The sequence below is a fragment of the Zerene cesonia genome, chromosome 18 (assembly GCF_012273895.1).
Source record: "Zerene cesonia ecotype Mississippi chromosome 18, Zerene_cesonia_1.1, whole genome shotgun sequence".
NCBI classification, from domain to species: domain Eukaryota; kingdom Metazoa; phylum Arthropoda; class Insecta; order Lepidoptera; family Pieridae; genus Zerene; species Zerene cesonia.
Window position 1 is genome coordinate 2,864,247 of NC_052119.1, and position 16,077 is coordinate 2,880,323.

Consider the following 16,077-nt stretch of genomic DNA (forward strand, 5'->3'; position numbering starts at 1 on the left):
ATCGATTCAGTAGTTTTAGCGTGAAAGAGTTACAAACATACACATACACACATCCATCCTCACAAACTTTCGCATTTATATTATTAGTAGGATAGGATAGAATAGGACTATTATAAATTGATAACACCTATTTACTAAAATCGGTCAAGTGCTAGTTGGACTCGTAACTCAATGAGTTCCGTACAAATAAGCTAAAGATCAAGTACAGCAAAAATTGATCACCCATCCAATTTATGATCGAGCCGGCGTTTGCTTAGCCTAAATTATGTATTATTTATTGTTTTAACGGCAACATAAATATGGTATCTCTGAAAACATGAACATACATACTGAGACTCTTTTATAACTAAAGGTTCTGTTCTAGCCTTTGGCTACAGAACACTAAATACTAATAAAATTCAATGTTTTCGTGTGACTGTATGAGAGAAAAACCAATGGCGTTATTTATCGTTTGTATTTTCCAAATAAAGAAACATACTTAACATGTAATTGAATTTTAATCATTTAGAATTTACGGGAAATGATTTATATATAAAAGAACAAATTTCAAGCATATATTGTGTCTATTGTAGATACAATGTATTATTGGTTAAATAAAATAAAATTGTATAAATGAATAGAATGTTATGATGTACCTACTTCTTATAAAACTCTTTAAATTGTAACAGTTAAATGCGAATTCACAGCACAATCTTAAACACCTGACCGCTCTATGGTTAACCGCATATAATTTATGTAGAATTATAAACAAAATCACAACACTTACAAAATAATATCTTATACTCCATTGGTGATATCGATAATATTTTTTCAATTCACAATTTTAAACTCATTAGTTTAATATTTCGAGATAACACATCACGTCAAAGCTAGTTAACAAAATGACCTACGGTGATACGCGAGTTGTTATATAAAATTTACCTCGCGTCTACCTTACCGGATACTAAGTCGTATATTAACTGAGTCACAATAGGATATCTAAATTAAATTTGTAGAAAGACCGAAGGTCTTGTCAAAGAAAACGTAGGAGCCTGTATGACCTGAATCATATTTTGATGGCTGTTTGTAAGGGGTATAGAAGAAACCTAACTAAATATGTAAAACGGGGAAATTTCCTTCCCGATACAGAAAGAATTAAAAATTATACAATTAAAAAAATAGAATTACGGTTCAAATACTAATAATTCTGTGTAAATATTAATATCAAGTGGTTATATGGCGATTCTTTATAATAATAGGTTATGAAAGGTAGGTGTGTTAGACACTACGAAAATAATAATTTGCATTTTTTTTTTTTTTGTAAATAAGCAGGCAAACGAGCAGGCGGTGTAACAGATGGAAAATGACCGCCGACCTGTATACTGCCTGTGTGCTACGCTTATACATATACTCTTTATTAAGCTTTCCCTGTCGAAAACGCTTAAACATTGAAGATGGTATGTCACAAGATCTTGGCAGAGAAAAGCGCAATAGTAGACCGCCATGAATCCAGGTGCTGAGGATATTTAAATTTATCGTTCATAAGTAATGCGGTTTGTGAAAATGTGCACATATTTCTGCTCTATTCATTTACCTGTGCACCTTTGTCTATTAATAACCGTAATTCTGGTTCGGTACGATATTCTTATGGTAGTAAGTACATGGGTACGTATGGACGTATAAAGCGTTTATTTTTTTGTTTAACGTTTATTATTTTTAATTTTTGACCGTTCAAATCTTAATTTATTTATTAATTATGATAGGTATTGTGACTTCATGTACATAATAACATTTAATATATTATGTTAGATTCATTACATGTGTACTAATAAACAGGAGGTAGTTCTTCCCGTGTATATTTGTTCCACATACCTATCTTGATGATACGTACTATAATTATTTTAATTTTTAAGCATTTTTAAAAAGATTTTTCAATCTACAAATATATTTCATCTCTATACGTCAAGTACTAATCAGCATTCTATGGATACGTGCAGAGAAATTCAGATAATCGGGAAATCCTGTCAATAATACTTATTTATTTAAACACTTTATTGTGCTGCCAACAAAATACATAAACAAAAACAAAACTTATACTTAAAAAAATAGGAAGATACAGCACAGAAGGCGGCCCTATCACTTATAGGTGATCTCTACCAGGCAAACAACTTAAAGATAGATAACAACATAAGTAGAACTAGTAAGTATACTTACTTACAATTTGATTCTTAATGCTTTTTTTTTTTATAAAAAAAAAAGGTCACCAAGGTCCCTGCGGTGAGGTACCACGTAAAATCCTAAAATGGACCAAATGCGAACAATTCCCTATGAAACACTAAAAGAATCACGTCATACGGTAGAAACCCACGGAGTTATCGGGTAACAAACCCAAAAAAATACAGTCGAATTGAGAACCTCCTTCATTTTTGGGATGTCGGCTCAAAATAGGGCTAATACCTAATCTTATTTTAATATAAAGGACTTTTATGGAATATACTCATAGTAAACATAATATTATATAATACATTATCTTTAATCTTCTTTTCAAAACTGTAGGAATTCACGTTACTGCAACAGAACTTGTTAGAATTTACATGCTAGCATAATCAGATTGTATACCTACCTACCTATTAAGAATCGATAAATTAACAGATCGTGCTCAAACGATAGCTTGCTTGTAATAATAACTTATAAGATTTAATTACTGTATTCAAAGGATTGAAGATATAATTTTACAATCACATGCGCTTTACAATAAAACACAAATTCAAAAATCACATTTAATAATCATTACGAATTAAATACTCAAATAAGACCTATTCGCAACTCAACCATGTTAAAGCAAATATCTACATGCACTATAAAGTAGGTATAATATAACAATGTGCCATCATGCTTCACTTCCAGCTCTCTCTCTTATTACCTACATTCAACAAGCTTTAGATATAAAAAGATAGAGTAAAAATAACGAAATAAAATAATTCTGGTACTCTTGCCATACTACTAAATTAGCATAAATGATTCATCATCATCGAAAACAAAAATGAATTTTTCAATCTGATTCTTCATCGGACAGAAGGTGAATAAATTACTACTGGTAGTAAATTATTTCCAAGATTACAAATTAAAATTACCGCTCATAACAAGTAAGTAAACTGATACTCAAATATAATTTATCATAACATACCATTTTCCTTTATATTCAATTCCTAAGAATTACTATTGTTTGTACCTGATACTGTACAAATAAGTACAACACATATCTAACGAGAAATCAAAAACCGTTGTTTCCGTGTTACAGGACATGTGTCAATTAAAATTTATGTGGTTGCGGTTCTTTTGCAAAATCACAAGTTTCAAATGGTATTACAAATAGTACAAGAATTTTGTATGAATAATGAATTGAAAATATCCTTTTTAGTATCCCGTATAATTATGGTACTGATTCATAATTTGTAATGAAGTAAACTCAAGATCTTACTAAGATCAAACTCACCGACTGGTATAGTGTTTTTAGGTGTTTTGTTGTTGCTTGGGGATTATGGCACAGGTTCTTCCTTTAATCGAAATGAAAATGGGCCGGATGTAATGTTAGAATTTTGTTAGAAATATTAAGACTAATGTGTACCGATTTTCATTTAGAAATAGATGGAGCCTATCAATCATTCGTCATTAGAAATCTACAGAAAACAGAAGTAAAAACGAGCGAAGATGAAGGCAGTCGTCTTGTAATGTAAACTATGAAGAGTAAATATTGCTTTCTCTCTCGTGCCCGATCATATTCATGTCTTTAATAAATTTGCAAAGACTTTCGACGTTTCCGCAATCAACTTCTGTGGGTTGAAGGCTTGAAAGGGTTTGATACTTTACCTTTTATTTTGACTATCTCTATAGGGCATCGATTATAAGGTCGATCAGTGATCGACCTTATAATCTATGCTCTACCAGCCATTGTTTTTTTTTATGTACCGTTACTATACGTACTATGAATTAGAGAAATGTAGTGATTTTATAAAATAAGAGACTGTCGTTGGAAGCTAAAAACTTGCAGTACAGAATACACGATGCAGAAATTAGTCAGTTACTTCTTACAGAAAAAACAATGTTGTTCTTCTATGTCTTGAGGAGTTGCTTGGAAAAATGTCTTAATTAAATAATAAAGGCACATTTTAGTAATACATAGTAGGTACAAATCAAACTAGATTACACCAGCAACTGGCTGACTGGATCCAATTTGAATGTCCTGTCCAAGAAAATTATTGCATGGCTGCTTGGATATCTTAATATCATGCAGACCCTTATTTATACAGTGCCTTACGAAGGTTAGGCTAGTTATTAAATAGCCGATTGAGCTACCTGGCTGCGAAGTTGCTGCTGGCTGGGCATGAATAAAAAAAAATCATCCAAAAGAGAATTTATTTACAACAGCAGAGATATTTATGCCATATTGTCAAATAAGAAACTATTGCTTAATGAAACTTATGCTAGGAGCCGATAAATTCAAATTGTTGAAACAATCGATATACTTACTGAGTATACATATTACATGATATACATATTATATATTACATTTGGTCCAAAAAATAAGGTAATTTATTTCATTAACCAACTACATAATATTTTGGCATTAACACATTTATTGATTTCGTATGACAATTTTTGTTTGAATTCCTTTTCTATATATGCCTGTTTTTTATTTTTAAGAAAGCTTCTACACGAAGAACAAAAATTACCATTTTTATTTTTATTAGATAAAGCGCGATCACGCTGTTTATTCTCGTTTTAATTAAAGTTTTATTCGGGCAAATATCTAATAAAACCCCTTAAGACACCGTTAAATATTAAAAACCGTTAGATCTATTTCGCTAGACAGCATACGAAGAATTGTAATCCATTACATCTGTTTACAATTTCACGCATTATATTTCGATAGACCATAATCTATTTGTAATCCATTAAATGAAATTAATCAAATGCGATGCTATTTGGAAATTACAGCATTGCGCATACATAACACGTTGACGTATGCATTTGCCTTGTCTATTTGTGTACTCGATCTGTGGTCTATGTCATAAATGAATTTATATATATTTACATAGTAATAAAATATTTCATGGCCAAAGACAATGACTTAAGTCTTTGTGTTTAAGAGTATTTCGTAAATATATCTATATATATAAAATTCTCGTGTCACAGTTTTCGTTGCCATACTCCTCCGAAACGGCTTGACCGATTCCTCTGAAATTTGGTAAGCATATTGGGTAGGTCTGAGAATCGGCTAACATCTATTTTTTATCCCGATATTCCTACGGGATACGGACTTACGCGGGTGAAACCGCGGGGCGCAGCTAGTTATATATAAGACTATTGACTACATAAGAAAAATCTGTTTATTATTAATTTTTCATAATGTAGACTTAATTATATGAGGCAATCTATTTACAAAATACAGTAATTATTTTAATTACATCATAGTATCATCTCACAATATAACTCTAGCAGTATTTAATTTTTTCAACACGAACTATCTACGGGATATAAAAATCTATGCAAACTCTTAAGAATAATACGAGGAAAAGGCACGCTTCATTAATTTAAAAATATAGAAATATATTAAAAGACATGATCGCTAAATAATACCTACATTATTTATTCACAATATTAAAATGAAATAAACGTGACAACCCAATCGCTTCGCGAGATATAGAGAAAGAGCTTATTAGTAATATACCTACCTAATAATTTCGTATTATGTAAATCTACTCAGAACAAAATAATTTATCTATAGTTAGATAGACACCCATAAATAAATTACAAAAGATGTACAAAAAAAGATTTTTGTCGTCTTAATATTATAAAGAGGAAACATGAATGATTTTGTAACATTTTCATACAAAAACTACTGAACCCGATTTCAAAAATTCTTTCCACATTCGAAAGTTGCAAATTCATAAAGTGAAAAACGCTATAATATATTGTACACCACGGACGAAACCGAGGCTAAAAACTAGTTTAATCATAAACTAATGTTTTCATAAAATTGAGTGATACGTCATGTAAAAATCAATTATATTTCGCTGTCAAATCATACATATAATGTTTTGCAACTTATCAGGCTTTTGAGTACATTCGTTCTAAATTTCATAACATGGATTTAAAGAAAAGAAAGACAACATTATAATACATTGACAGAATGCATGCATCCGGCCGGGAGTTGTGACTTTAAGTGAAAATTACGTAAAATAAGAATGATTTAGAGAGGTTCAACCGTTGGTTCAACAGATAACCGCTCATATGTTAGAATTTCAACATACAATAAAATTATAGGCATAAACGGGGTTGATTTTAATTTTTTTTTTTGTCTGTACTTAGGGCTTATTTATTCTCTGGAAAATTATAATAAGTCTCCTCAGTAAAACATTTTATTAGGGAAAAGATGTCTATTACTCATTTGAAGTATTGAACTTACTATATAATTTTTCTCATAGTTTTTATTTTAGGTTTTGTATTTATTACAACTAAATTATACAAAAACAATACAAAAGTAGTTGAATTCAATTGTAAATTGTAAATCGCGAGCTCATTAACAAATTTTCAACACAAAGAGTCTCATAACAGTTCTTTTAAAATCATCAATAAAAAATATTCTTTAACTAAAAAATACATCAGAAGTTAAAGTTGTAAAAACACAATATTGCCTATACTATATACCTAAATAAAAAAAAACACATTCATCTAAATAAGATTGTATCAATCAATTAATACATAAAACAAAAGTGTAAATAAAACTTTTCTCATTGACCGACATAAATTTCGCAGACGTCATTTTTTATTCCACACAAAATAAAAAACTATATTAGATTATTTATACGAACAAAATGATCTAGTATTGTAAAGTACACACATCATTTACAAATTACAAAGCATTAAAAACTTGCCAAAGAAATTACCAAAAATCCAAACAATAAATCACTAATTAAAATGGTTAAAATCGGAATACATGTTGGCAGGTTTTGTTAAAACATATCATATTTCCAAACGCTATAAACGCAGCGGGACTGCGTACGGCGACGACCAGTCCCTCTCGAACACTTCTTGCAAATCTTGCCGAATGTTCTTCGAGAAGTTTCTAGAAACATCTCGAACGTCGTCCATTTCCGGCTGGTATACAAACGCTACTCCCGCTGTATCTATGAAATAGTCCCCGGACCAATTGGACGTTCCAATGTACGCAGTTTTGTCGGTCACCATGTATTTGTTGTGATTCACCCGGGCGAACGGTATTTTGTCTTGATCCGGCGTGGATGGGACTATGAAGCGACGCTGGAATCAATGAAAAGATCAATTAACTTTTTGGACTCGTAATTTCCATTCAGTTGAATGGTTCCAGAATGATATCGAATTGATTAAAAGTATTAACTTATTTATCTTGTCTGTGATGTAAGATGTGTAATTTTGAGAAACTATTATCTCAATTTACATATCATTTGCAAGGATACTACTGTAAAAAAGAGAAATCGCGAATAGTATTTATGTATGAATAAGACATTTGGCAGACTGATATACGAAATTATGAAAATATTAATTATTAATTCTACTGTAATTTACATTAGATACGTAACATTGACTGACCTACTTGTCTTGTTTGCATAAAAAAACTAAGAACAAGCTAAGTCTAAAGCCAACTTGGGTGAAATCACCGCTGTCATCGAAGTATCTAGCTCCATCCACATTTGTTAGCCCACTAGTATAAAATTGTACGAACGGAACACGTTTAAGTGCCTACTATTAGTCAACACGCAAATCGGAGATGGCAGGGTAGCGGAAGGATACTAATTATATACAAAACTAGACGCTCGTCCCGGCTCCGCCCGGATATCAAGATTCCTGTTATATCCCAAGGGAGAAAAATATCCTATCACTCAAGTCAGTTCATACCATATAAATCATCAAAATCCGTTCACTAGTTTCAGCGTGTTGGACGGACAAACATCCAAACAAAAATAAGGTGTGATAACGAAACGTCATGGAAGTGCTAACGCACCAGCGCCTCTTCACCTCACAAATTTAGTAGCAATAGCATACCACTTGTATGTCGAGACGGGGCAGCGCGGCGTGCAGCGCGGCGAGCGAGCGCAGGTAGTGCTCCTCCGCGGCGGACGAGTGCCGCCACCAGCTCACCAGCATGCGCACGCGCACGCGCCGCTCCACCGCCGCCGCGCGGATCGCGTCGTCTATCTTCGGCCAGTACCTGGAATGGACGGGAGACAATAAATCATTGACGTACTATTGACAACGAGACTCACGGTCGTCTACTAAAAGGTAGTAAAAAAAATATCCGAGGGAAATTGTATATACGTATGCATTTACCTATTCAGATAACATTAAAACAATTGTTCAAATTAATATATTATATCGTGCCAGTAATGTTCAATGCTGACGTTTAGAATACGCTCATAAGAAGACTGTCTAATAGATGGAACAAACGACGACTCAAAAAAAATCAAACATAGACAAAACTTAAACTACTATGAAGATAATCTAAAACAATATTTTGACAGGATAAAAAATATGTACAATGAAGGACACTTTAACACAAATACAACGAACATCGCACGTGCAAACTGATAAGTAAAAAAAGTCTAATCTCGGCTGAAGCACGAGATGCAGGTCGCGTCGACTCAAGGTTATACATTCAAAACTAATATTATAAAGAGGAAGAATTTGTATTTTTGGTTGTTTGTAATGAATAAACTCAAAAACTACTGGAGCGATTTTAAAAATTCTTTGACCATTAGAAAGCTGTAACTTCGCTGTGTGACATAGGCTATATTTGTATGAAGCCGGGGCGAACAGCTAGTTTAAAGATACAAAAGTTAAATTTTTAGTTACATAGCATTCAAATGCGTTATAAATTAGAAATTATGATCAAGAGGCGTGATTCGAAGCCCCCTTGGCCAATAATATTCTCTATTCTTTTAAGGTTTTTTTTTTCAATATCTAATAATACTTTTAAATATGCAGTGAGATGGGCTAATGAAAATTTTAAATTACAAATTCATTAAATATTGAAATCTTAACACAAATAATACATACGTATATTTTAAATAAGATACTTTGCTAAGTACAATTTTTACTTCTCTTCGTGACTTTACAACTCACCTAGGTGTTGGCGTAAACTCGCACGCAGGAGCGTAATCCATAACGGATATATACACAAACTCTTCAGCTGAATGGATTATATTTACGATAGCGTCATCGTCGTTCGTGCGACCCACGGGACTTAGTTTCGGGGGGGAACTCTGAAAATAATAAATAACAATCATATTTTTCAATCGACTCTAAAGACGTCATTGACTTATCGGGCCCTAAAAAAGCCTTAAGAAAAAATTACATTTATATGATTGATTGAGTATAGAAATAAGCTTCTTTTTCTTAATGGGAATTAAAAAAATTATTATCGGCTGTTGTAGTGTTCAAATACCGAAAAGAGAACTTTCCTACTACAGGTTAGGCTAACTTATCACGGGAGATCCAAGTATTTTGAAACCACACAACCATGCTGTATTAAGAATAAATTGTATAAATTATTAAAATATGTCAATAACAATAGCGCATAATTTTATCAAAAATATAATTTATTGCGCTGCTTACTGATTAAAGATATTTTTAAAAGCGAAAAATATTTGTTAAATGGGTTGAGCGATTTAAAACCATCATAGTGCTTTCAATATAAAACCTGAAATGATGACAAAGCCCATCCCTGCAAAGTAAACCCATAAAAGTTATATAAGCCAGGCCGGGTAAAGGTCAAGACACCAACATTTAACCTTTAGTATGCAAACACATTAATAATTTGGGATTTGACCAAAAATGTATGTATGTTAAATTTTGCTTATACAAATTCTTTAATCAAATGTATGGTCATTTTAATCTTCCTGTGAACGAGATTAAAATTAATGAGATATCTACTATTTACGCAAATCCAATATACAAAAAATTTTTGGGATTGATATTTTTGCATTGCATACTAATCATGTAAGAATATTGAAATAATTTTAAATTATAATCATAGAAAAATAAGTTACTGTTTATATAAATAATTACCTACTAATATTTAAACACCACATTGTATAACAGTTCTATGTTAATTGATATATTCAAAAAATGTATTTACTTTATGTTTGACACCGAATATGCTTGCGATGCTATGTTAACGTAATGTTTACGTAACAATTTGTGATTTCATTAGGCATAAACTAGTACAGAAATTCTGTTATACAAATATAATTATTTTTCAACATCAATCAGGCAGCTATAATAATTTCGCTCATTATGAACATTGACCAAGTTGTCGTGGTCTATGATACACTGGATTTTTGTCATCACAAAAATCATCATGAAAAGGATTAACAACGACCAACGTTCGCAGGCAACATATTATTTAACATACGCTGCATTTCATCACATCAACATATACATATCTACTATTAAAATAATTAGTTGACCGAATAGCTAATCAATTAACATACAAAATAAAGTTTTAATTAACAAATCTGAAAATACATATCGTATTAAAAAAACACAGTCGCTTATCAGACTATCAAGGTGCCACACTGCCATAATGGATTTATTCGCTTTAGCCTTGTCAGCTTTGTGCCTGCTCTCGGTTCTTCTAACGTGGTACCTCTTACCAAAATGGCGAACACTGCACAACTTCTTAAGCGTGCATCAAATTTTATACGGAACTTTGCACCTTTATACAGAACACGTGTACAATAAATATATAGAAGTTCATGAGATCGAGGTTTTACTAAGTATATCGGCCTATTGTTTTCTCGCCTCTATATGTTGGTCGCTATGTGCATGTACATTCGCCTTTCTCAGGCTAGTGCTGTTATATACGGGAAAGATAAGTTATGAAAAGAGGAAGGCCACCTTTGGTGCGTATGGTACTCTAGCGGTTGTAAAGATTATAACGAAGGGCATTGTTTGTGCACTCTTTGAAATAGAGACAGAAACAGAGAAGATCATAATCGATTATACGAGTATTAGTTTTATAACAAATATCCACTTGTTTTTATTTGTGAAAGTAGTAAAATCGGTGGTAAAATCAAGTGTCAATTGTGAATCTCGTATTAAAGCAAGGCGTATGCTTTCATTGTTAGGCGTTGCCATCATTTGCGATTTGGTGGCTCAGTTTTACATTGTAACGTTCCTTTTTCATGTTTGGGATACATTTGATGAGATAATGGAAAATGCTTTCAACTATAGACTTTTGCCCCAAACACTTGTTTTACTTCTGAACAAGACGTCCAGAGAACATTGGATGGCATTTATAGAAAAGCGAAGGAATCAACAAATAAATCGCAACATTTAAAACTTGTTCCAAATTTTATTATAAATAATAATTAAATGAACAGTCAATATGTTCGAAAAATCTCACTTGATACAAAAGATGTTTGCTATAAGTATTCAAACAATGTGATTATATTTTTAAACGAACTTAGATGAGAAGTGCTTGTGTAATTTGAAATTTAGGTATAATAAACAATTTTTGCAGTTTCCATGAATTTAGTATAGATATTATATTATGAGCTCACAAATGTATAACATTATCTTAGTACTGTTTTATCAAACAGGTATATGCATACATTAATACAATTGTATAAAAACAGTCGGTTATCGGAATGATAAAGAGTAATTTTAGCATATGCTATCCACTTTACCAAAAATTGTGTTCATAAAATTGACATAAAATTGACATAAAATTTTATTAAGAACTTTTCGATTGTATGCAATTCATGAAGATTATTTTGGTGCATTTATATATGAAGTTTATGATAACAAACCTACTGCGTTTTATTTTATTTGCTATCTACCCTGGTAAGCAACATAGTTCTTTGTCTTTCTCTAGCTAGTGACTGTTATATATCAGTAGCGTATACTACTACAGTAACTGGCAAGATTTAACATTATGGCAATGTTCTCAGTCTCTTTGAAATCGATACCAGAGCATTTAGGGCGGTGCTTGATTTTCCTATTATTGAGATTTTTAAAAAACCAGGTTATGTTTTTATGTAAATAACTAAAAGAATTTAAGATTTTTTCTTTTCTTTACATTTGATTTATCAAGTTTGATTGATTTTTATTTTTAATTTTGATAATCATTGATCCTAACGATCGATGCAATATCAGTACAGGGCGTAATTTTTACAGAATTCTAATCGGTTCGATATGGTACCAAAATTTACGAAAATCTCTGAATATACTTTTCTTTCTTTGCAAAAACAATGTTTTTTTTTTTTGTTTTGAGTACAATTTGAGAGTAATTTTCCTTCAGGTGGCATTACAAAATCCTACGGTGTTAAAAACCTTATTTTAAAATTTTTATGAAATAAAAGTTGAGCTTTGTTCCGTACGATTAACAATGTTCTTTTATTAAGAAAATATACCCATTTTGTCAATTTTGGAGTTAATGTGTATGTGGAGAAAAACGCACACGTATTAATCATCATCCGAGTCGAATTGACTGTCAAAATACGAGGCAGATATGCGTCACAGGAATAACAGGGGGCGCTTTAGCGAGGGTCTATTATTACTACGTTTTTTTTTTTACTTGACTCATCATTCTTCCTCTGCAGGGACTGGAGGCCGTAATTCACCGCGCTGGCTAAGTACGGACTGACAGATGTCACATGTTCTTTCCTCACCGTTTAATAAAATAATATTCAGATAAGTAAAAATATCTATTTACTTCTTGCCCAACCAGGACTGAACTCCAGACTTCGATTTTAGTCCAATGTAACCACTGATGACTGAACCACCACTGTTTTTTCTATTGTTTAATTAAGGACTAAAAATTTAAGTTATTCAATATGCTATAACACATTTTTTGGTTTAAACGTAGAGCGATATACCCAGATATTCGATAAAGACGAATTTACACAAGTGATTTTATTGTAACTGTTATAATATGTTAAATAAATGTGAAATTATAATTATGTTACTGTTTATTTAGAATTACAATATGTTTAGTGCACTGCGATCTTTACGTTGCCACGTAATATTGCAGAAACAGACACTTCTTCAAATATTTCAGAAAAAACAATACAAGTTTAGTTTTATTATTAAATTATTGTTAAAAATCACAAAATAAGGTTCTATCTATGCCATTGTTAAATAACAGGAAGGTGCTTCGAAGGTTCTAGCATTCAATGTAATGAGTCAGCAGTTGTAGCTTTTATAAAGATTAACTTGAAGCCATCAATAGAAGGTTAAATGGAATGGAAAAAGCTTAGAAGCATTTAAAGTTTTAAAATGGTACATGTCTGTTGTGACTGGTTAATTCTACATAGCTATAAACTATAAATAGTGGAATAAGACACTACTGGTAAATGCTTTTGGCTTCAATCGTGGAACCAAGGGTTTAAGGACAAAAACAATATATTTAAAATCAAGAGTGTGTGTGTGTGTGTGTGTGTGTGTGTGTGTGTTTGTGTACACGTAATTTGCCTTGACGGACTCCCACCGCAACAGTGGACTATAAACAATTGCGGGTGTTGATTAGAATTCGTCCGCGGCAAATTTGTTAAGGCTTGCCGAAAGTTAAAAATCGTCTGGATACGTTGTCAATACTTTATATGAAATGGACTGGATATCTAGAATTAAATCACGACCTAGCTTTGTACATATACGTTTTAAATCTAAATTGAGACTATACTCTGAAAGCACATGTAAATTGAACACGTATTCACTAACGACGAGCGATATTACACTTCAATAGTCACTACGCGAATATTCATTTCTGAATACAAAAGAGTCGCATTAAACTAGGTGCTATATGTGAATGGCTTTCGAAAATGATGCCTCTATATGGATATAGTTCGGTGGAGTTAGGAATACTCGTGTATCTCGACAACTTTGTAGAAATTATATGGATGTGTTTTTAATAATAATCTCTTTATGAAAATATACCAACAATCTGACAAAAATATTGAAAGATTATAATTTAATGAAACATTGGTTGGGTCTGATTTGTATTTTTAATATTTTGTCAATATTATATAAAAAAAACTATAACTGAACATACATTTCGCTCGTATGGATTTGTTAACCAAATAAAATAAATGAAAAAAATTCAAGAAAAATGCTAATTATTGCACAATAATAATAGCTTAGTTAAAAAATTACTTCCAAAAAGGTATTAAATAACGAAAAAATATTTTAAAGCAAAAAATCACACGTATCAGAAATATTAATAAAAATGTACTGTTTCAAGGTGAAACTTCCAGACCACAGATATACAAACATGCCACATTTACTGCGGCGAAGAAAATTGAATTTTGCAATAGCGAGCCTCTCGGGTCGCGTCTTGATGTTCAGGAGAATCATAAACGGCTGTATTACGGCCTTCTGCTATAATACATCGCCCGTAGCATAGCGCAATATTTGTATTATGGATTATGTACTACGTTATGTACTACCTAGGTTTTATAAGTTCAATGTTTTTCGAAATAGATTTATAGAGACATTGTATATATTATAAGCCTTTTGTTTATCAAAAAATGTCAAAAAAGCTCGATGTCCCTGGTACCATATTTCAAAATTAAAGGATTTTCATAAATCAATAATTTCCCATCAGACATATAAAGAATCACGCCAATCATAAAACGTAATTCTAATTGAGAATATTCGTTTTATGGAACTTCGCTAAAAATCAGAAAGAAAGAGACACATATGCGATTTAAAGAACGTAAAGTGTGCCGTACTTGTATAGCTTGCCATACATAATGTGCTCATATTAAATTGAATAATTCATATTTTTATATAAAATTTTCGCGTCACAATGTTAGTTACCTAACTTCTACGAAACGGGTGGACCGATTCAAATGAAATTTAGTGTGCATATCGAGTAGGTCTGAGAATCAGCCAACATCTATTTTTTTTTTAACCCTAAATGGTAAGAATAAGGCAAGAACAGCGTTTACCGGGTTAGCTAGTGTACATTTTACATTTTACATTCAATTTAAATGTCATCTTTTTCTCTACATCTAATTTTCCTAAAGTTTAATGAGCGTGTATGAGCTCAAATGTATTATAAAGAAATATTTTACATCTTTTACTATAACAAAAAAATTAATCAATGCAATATAAAATAAATCAGGAATCCGTCGTTATTTTGTATTTCGACCTTAAAGTATACATGGAACAAAACTTAGAAGTAGTTGTTTCCCCGGAGATGTTACGAGTATGAGACATAAATTGTCCAAAATGAAACCGACCCTAATTAGGCGTAGAGATTATAAACTTAACCTTCGTTAATATAAATGTCCGATATTAGAGAATGTTAAAAATTAAAATGCACCGATTAATATCGACATTTCGATGGAGTAACTCAAAAACTATTCTTAATTTCTTAGTTAAATCGGACACACAATGGTGAATGTGCGAAACCTACAGAGGAGATACAGAGAATCTTAGATTCAGCGATTTACAATTTATGTGAATGTTACCAAACGACATTGTTTGTTCGAATAGCGAGAAAGTCATTACAAATGGTTATAATTTAAAGTGGCAGTAATGAGATATATCAGATATTAAATTCTGAGCAGTAAATAACTAATTAGCCAGTTGTATCAAAAATCTAAGTTTAACGATAAGCCTTTTCAGTGTTGTGCTGAAATAAAAATAAATTATATATTTATTTTAACTTACCGTTATAAAAGCTCCGTAGCGACCGAGACCGTCAGATATGTTAATGGGATGTTCCATATTAATCTCTGTGTTTAACTCCTTTGGCCAAGAGTCCGGCACGACAGCATCTGATGTGCCCAGGCTCCAATATACCTGATAACCATTGATACTTGATAAACAATCGGTGAAATAATGTCAAAGTAGTTAACACTTTTTATTGTACAAAAATGTTTTGAATGGTATTTTTCTCGTGATATTTAGAAAGTAAATTCCATGTTAGTGTTCGGAATAACAAAATCCATGAGTATATAATTGAGGCTGAAATGGTTTCGTTGAAATTGGTTTTGTTAAGTAGGATGCTATATTTAAGAAATATACGTATAACAAGTTGTAAAGTATTAT

General features: G+C 31.7%; 2 protein-coding genes across 4 annotated transcripts in view; both read right to left on the reverse strand.

The window, feature by feature from the left end:
* LOC119833848 (agrin-like) overlaps positions 1–941 on the reverse strand; it is a 6,049-nt gene extending 5,108 nt beyond the window's left edge. Inside the window, exon 1 of the mRNA XM_038358051.1 lies at positions 767–941. Coding sequence (XP_038213979.1) covers positions 767–788 — 22 coding nt within the window. The 5' untranslated portion in view covers positions 789–941. The remainder of the gene's footprint in view (positions 1–766) is intronic.
* A 5,729-nt stretch (positions 942–6,670) lies between these two features.
* The window catches only part of LOC119834008 (5'-3' exonuclease PLD3-like), a 16,553-nt gene continuing 7,146 nt past the window's right edge, over positions 6,671–16,077 (reverse strand). The window contains exons 8-11 of one of the 3 annotated variants that reach the window (XM_038358279.1): positions 15,697–15,828; positions 9,142–9,281; positions 8,065–8,230; positions 6,671–7,302 (exon numbers count right to left, since the gene is read on the reverse strand). In XM_038358279.1, the coding sequence (XP_038214207.1) occupies positions 7,021–7,302; positions 8,065–8,230; positions 9,142–9,281; positions 15,697–15,828 (720 nt within the window). In that variant the 3' untranslated portion in view covers positions 6,671–7,020. The remainder of the gene's footprint in view (positions 7,303–8,064; positions 8,231–9,141; positions 9,282–15,696; positions 15,829–16,077) is intronic. The other 2 variants (XM_038358280.1, XM_038358281.1) reach the window with 2 other exon arrangements.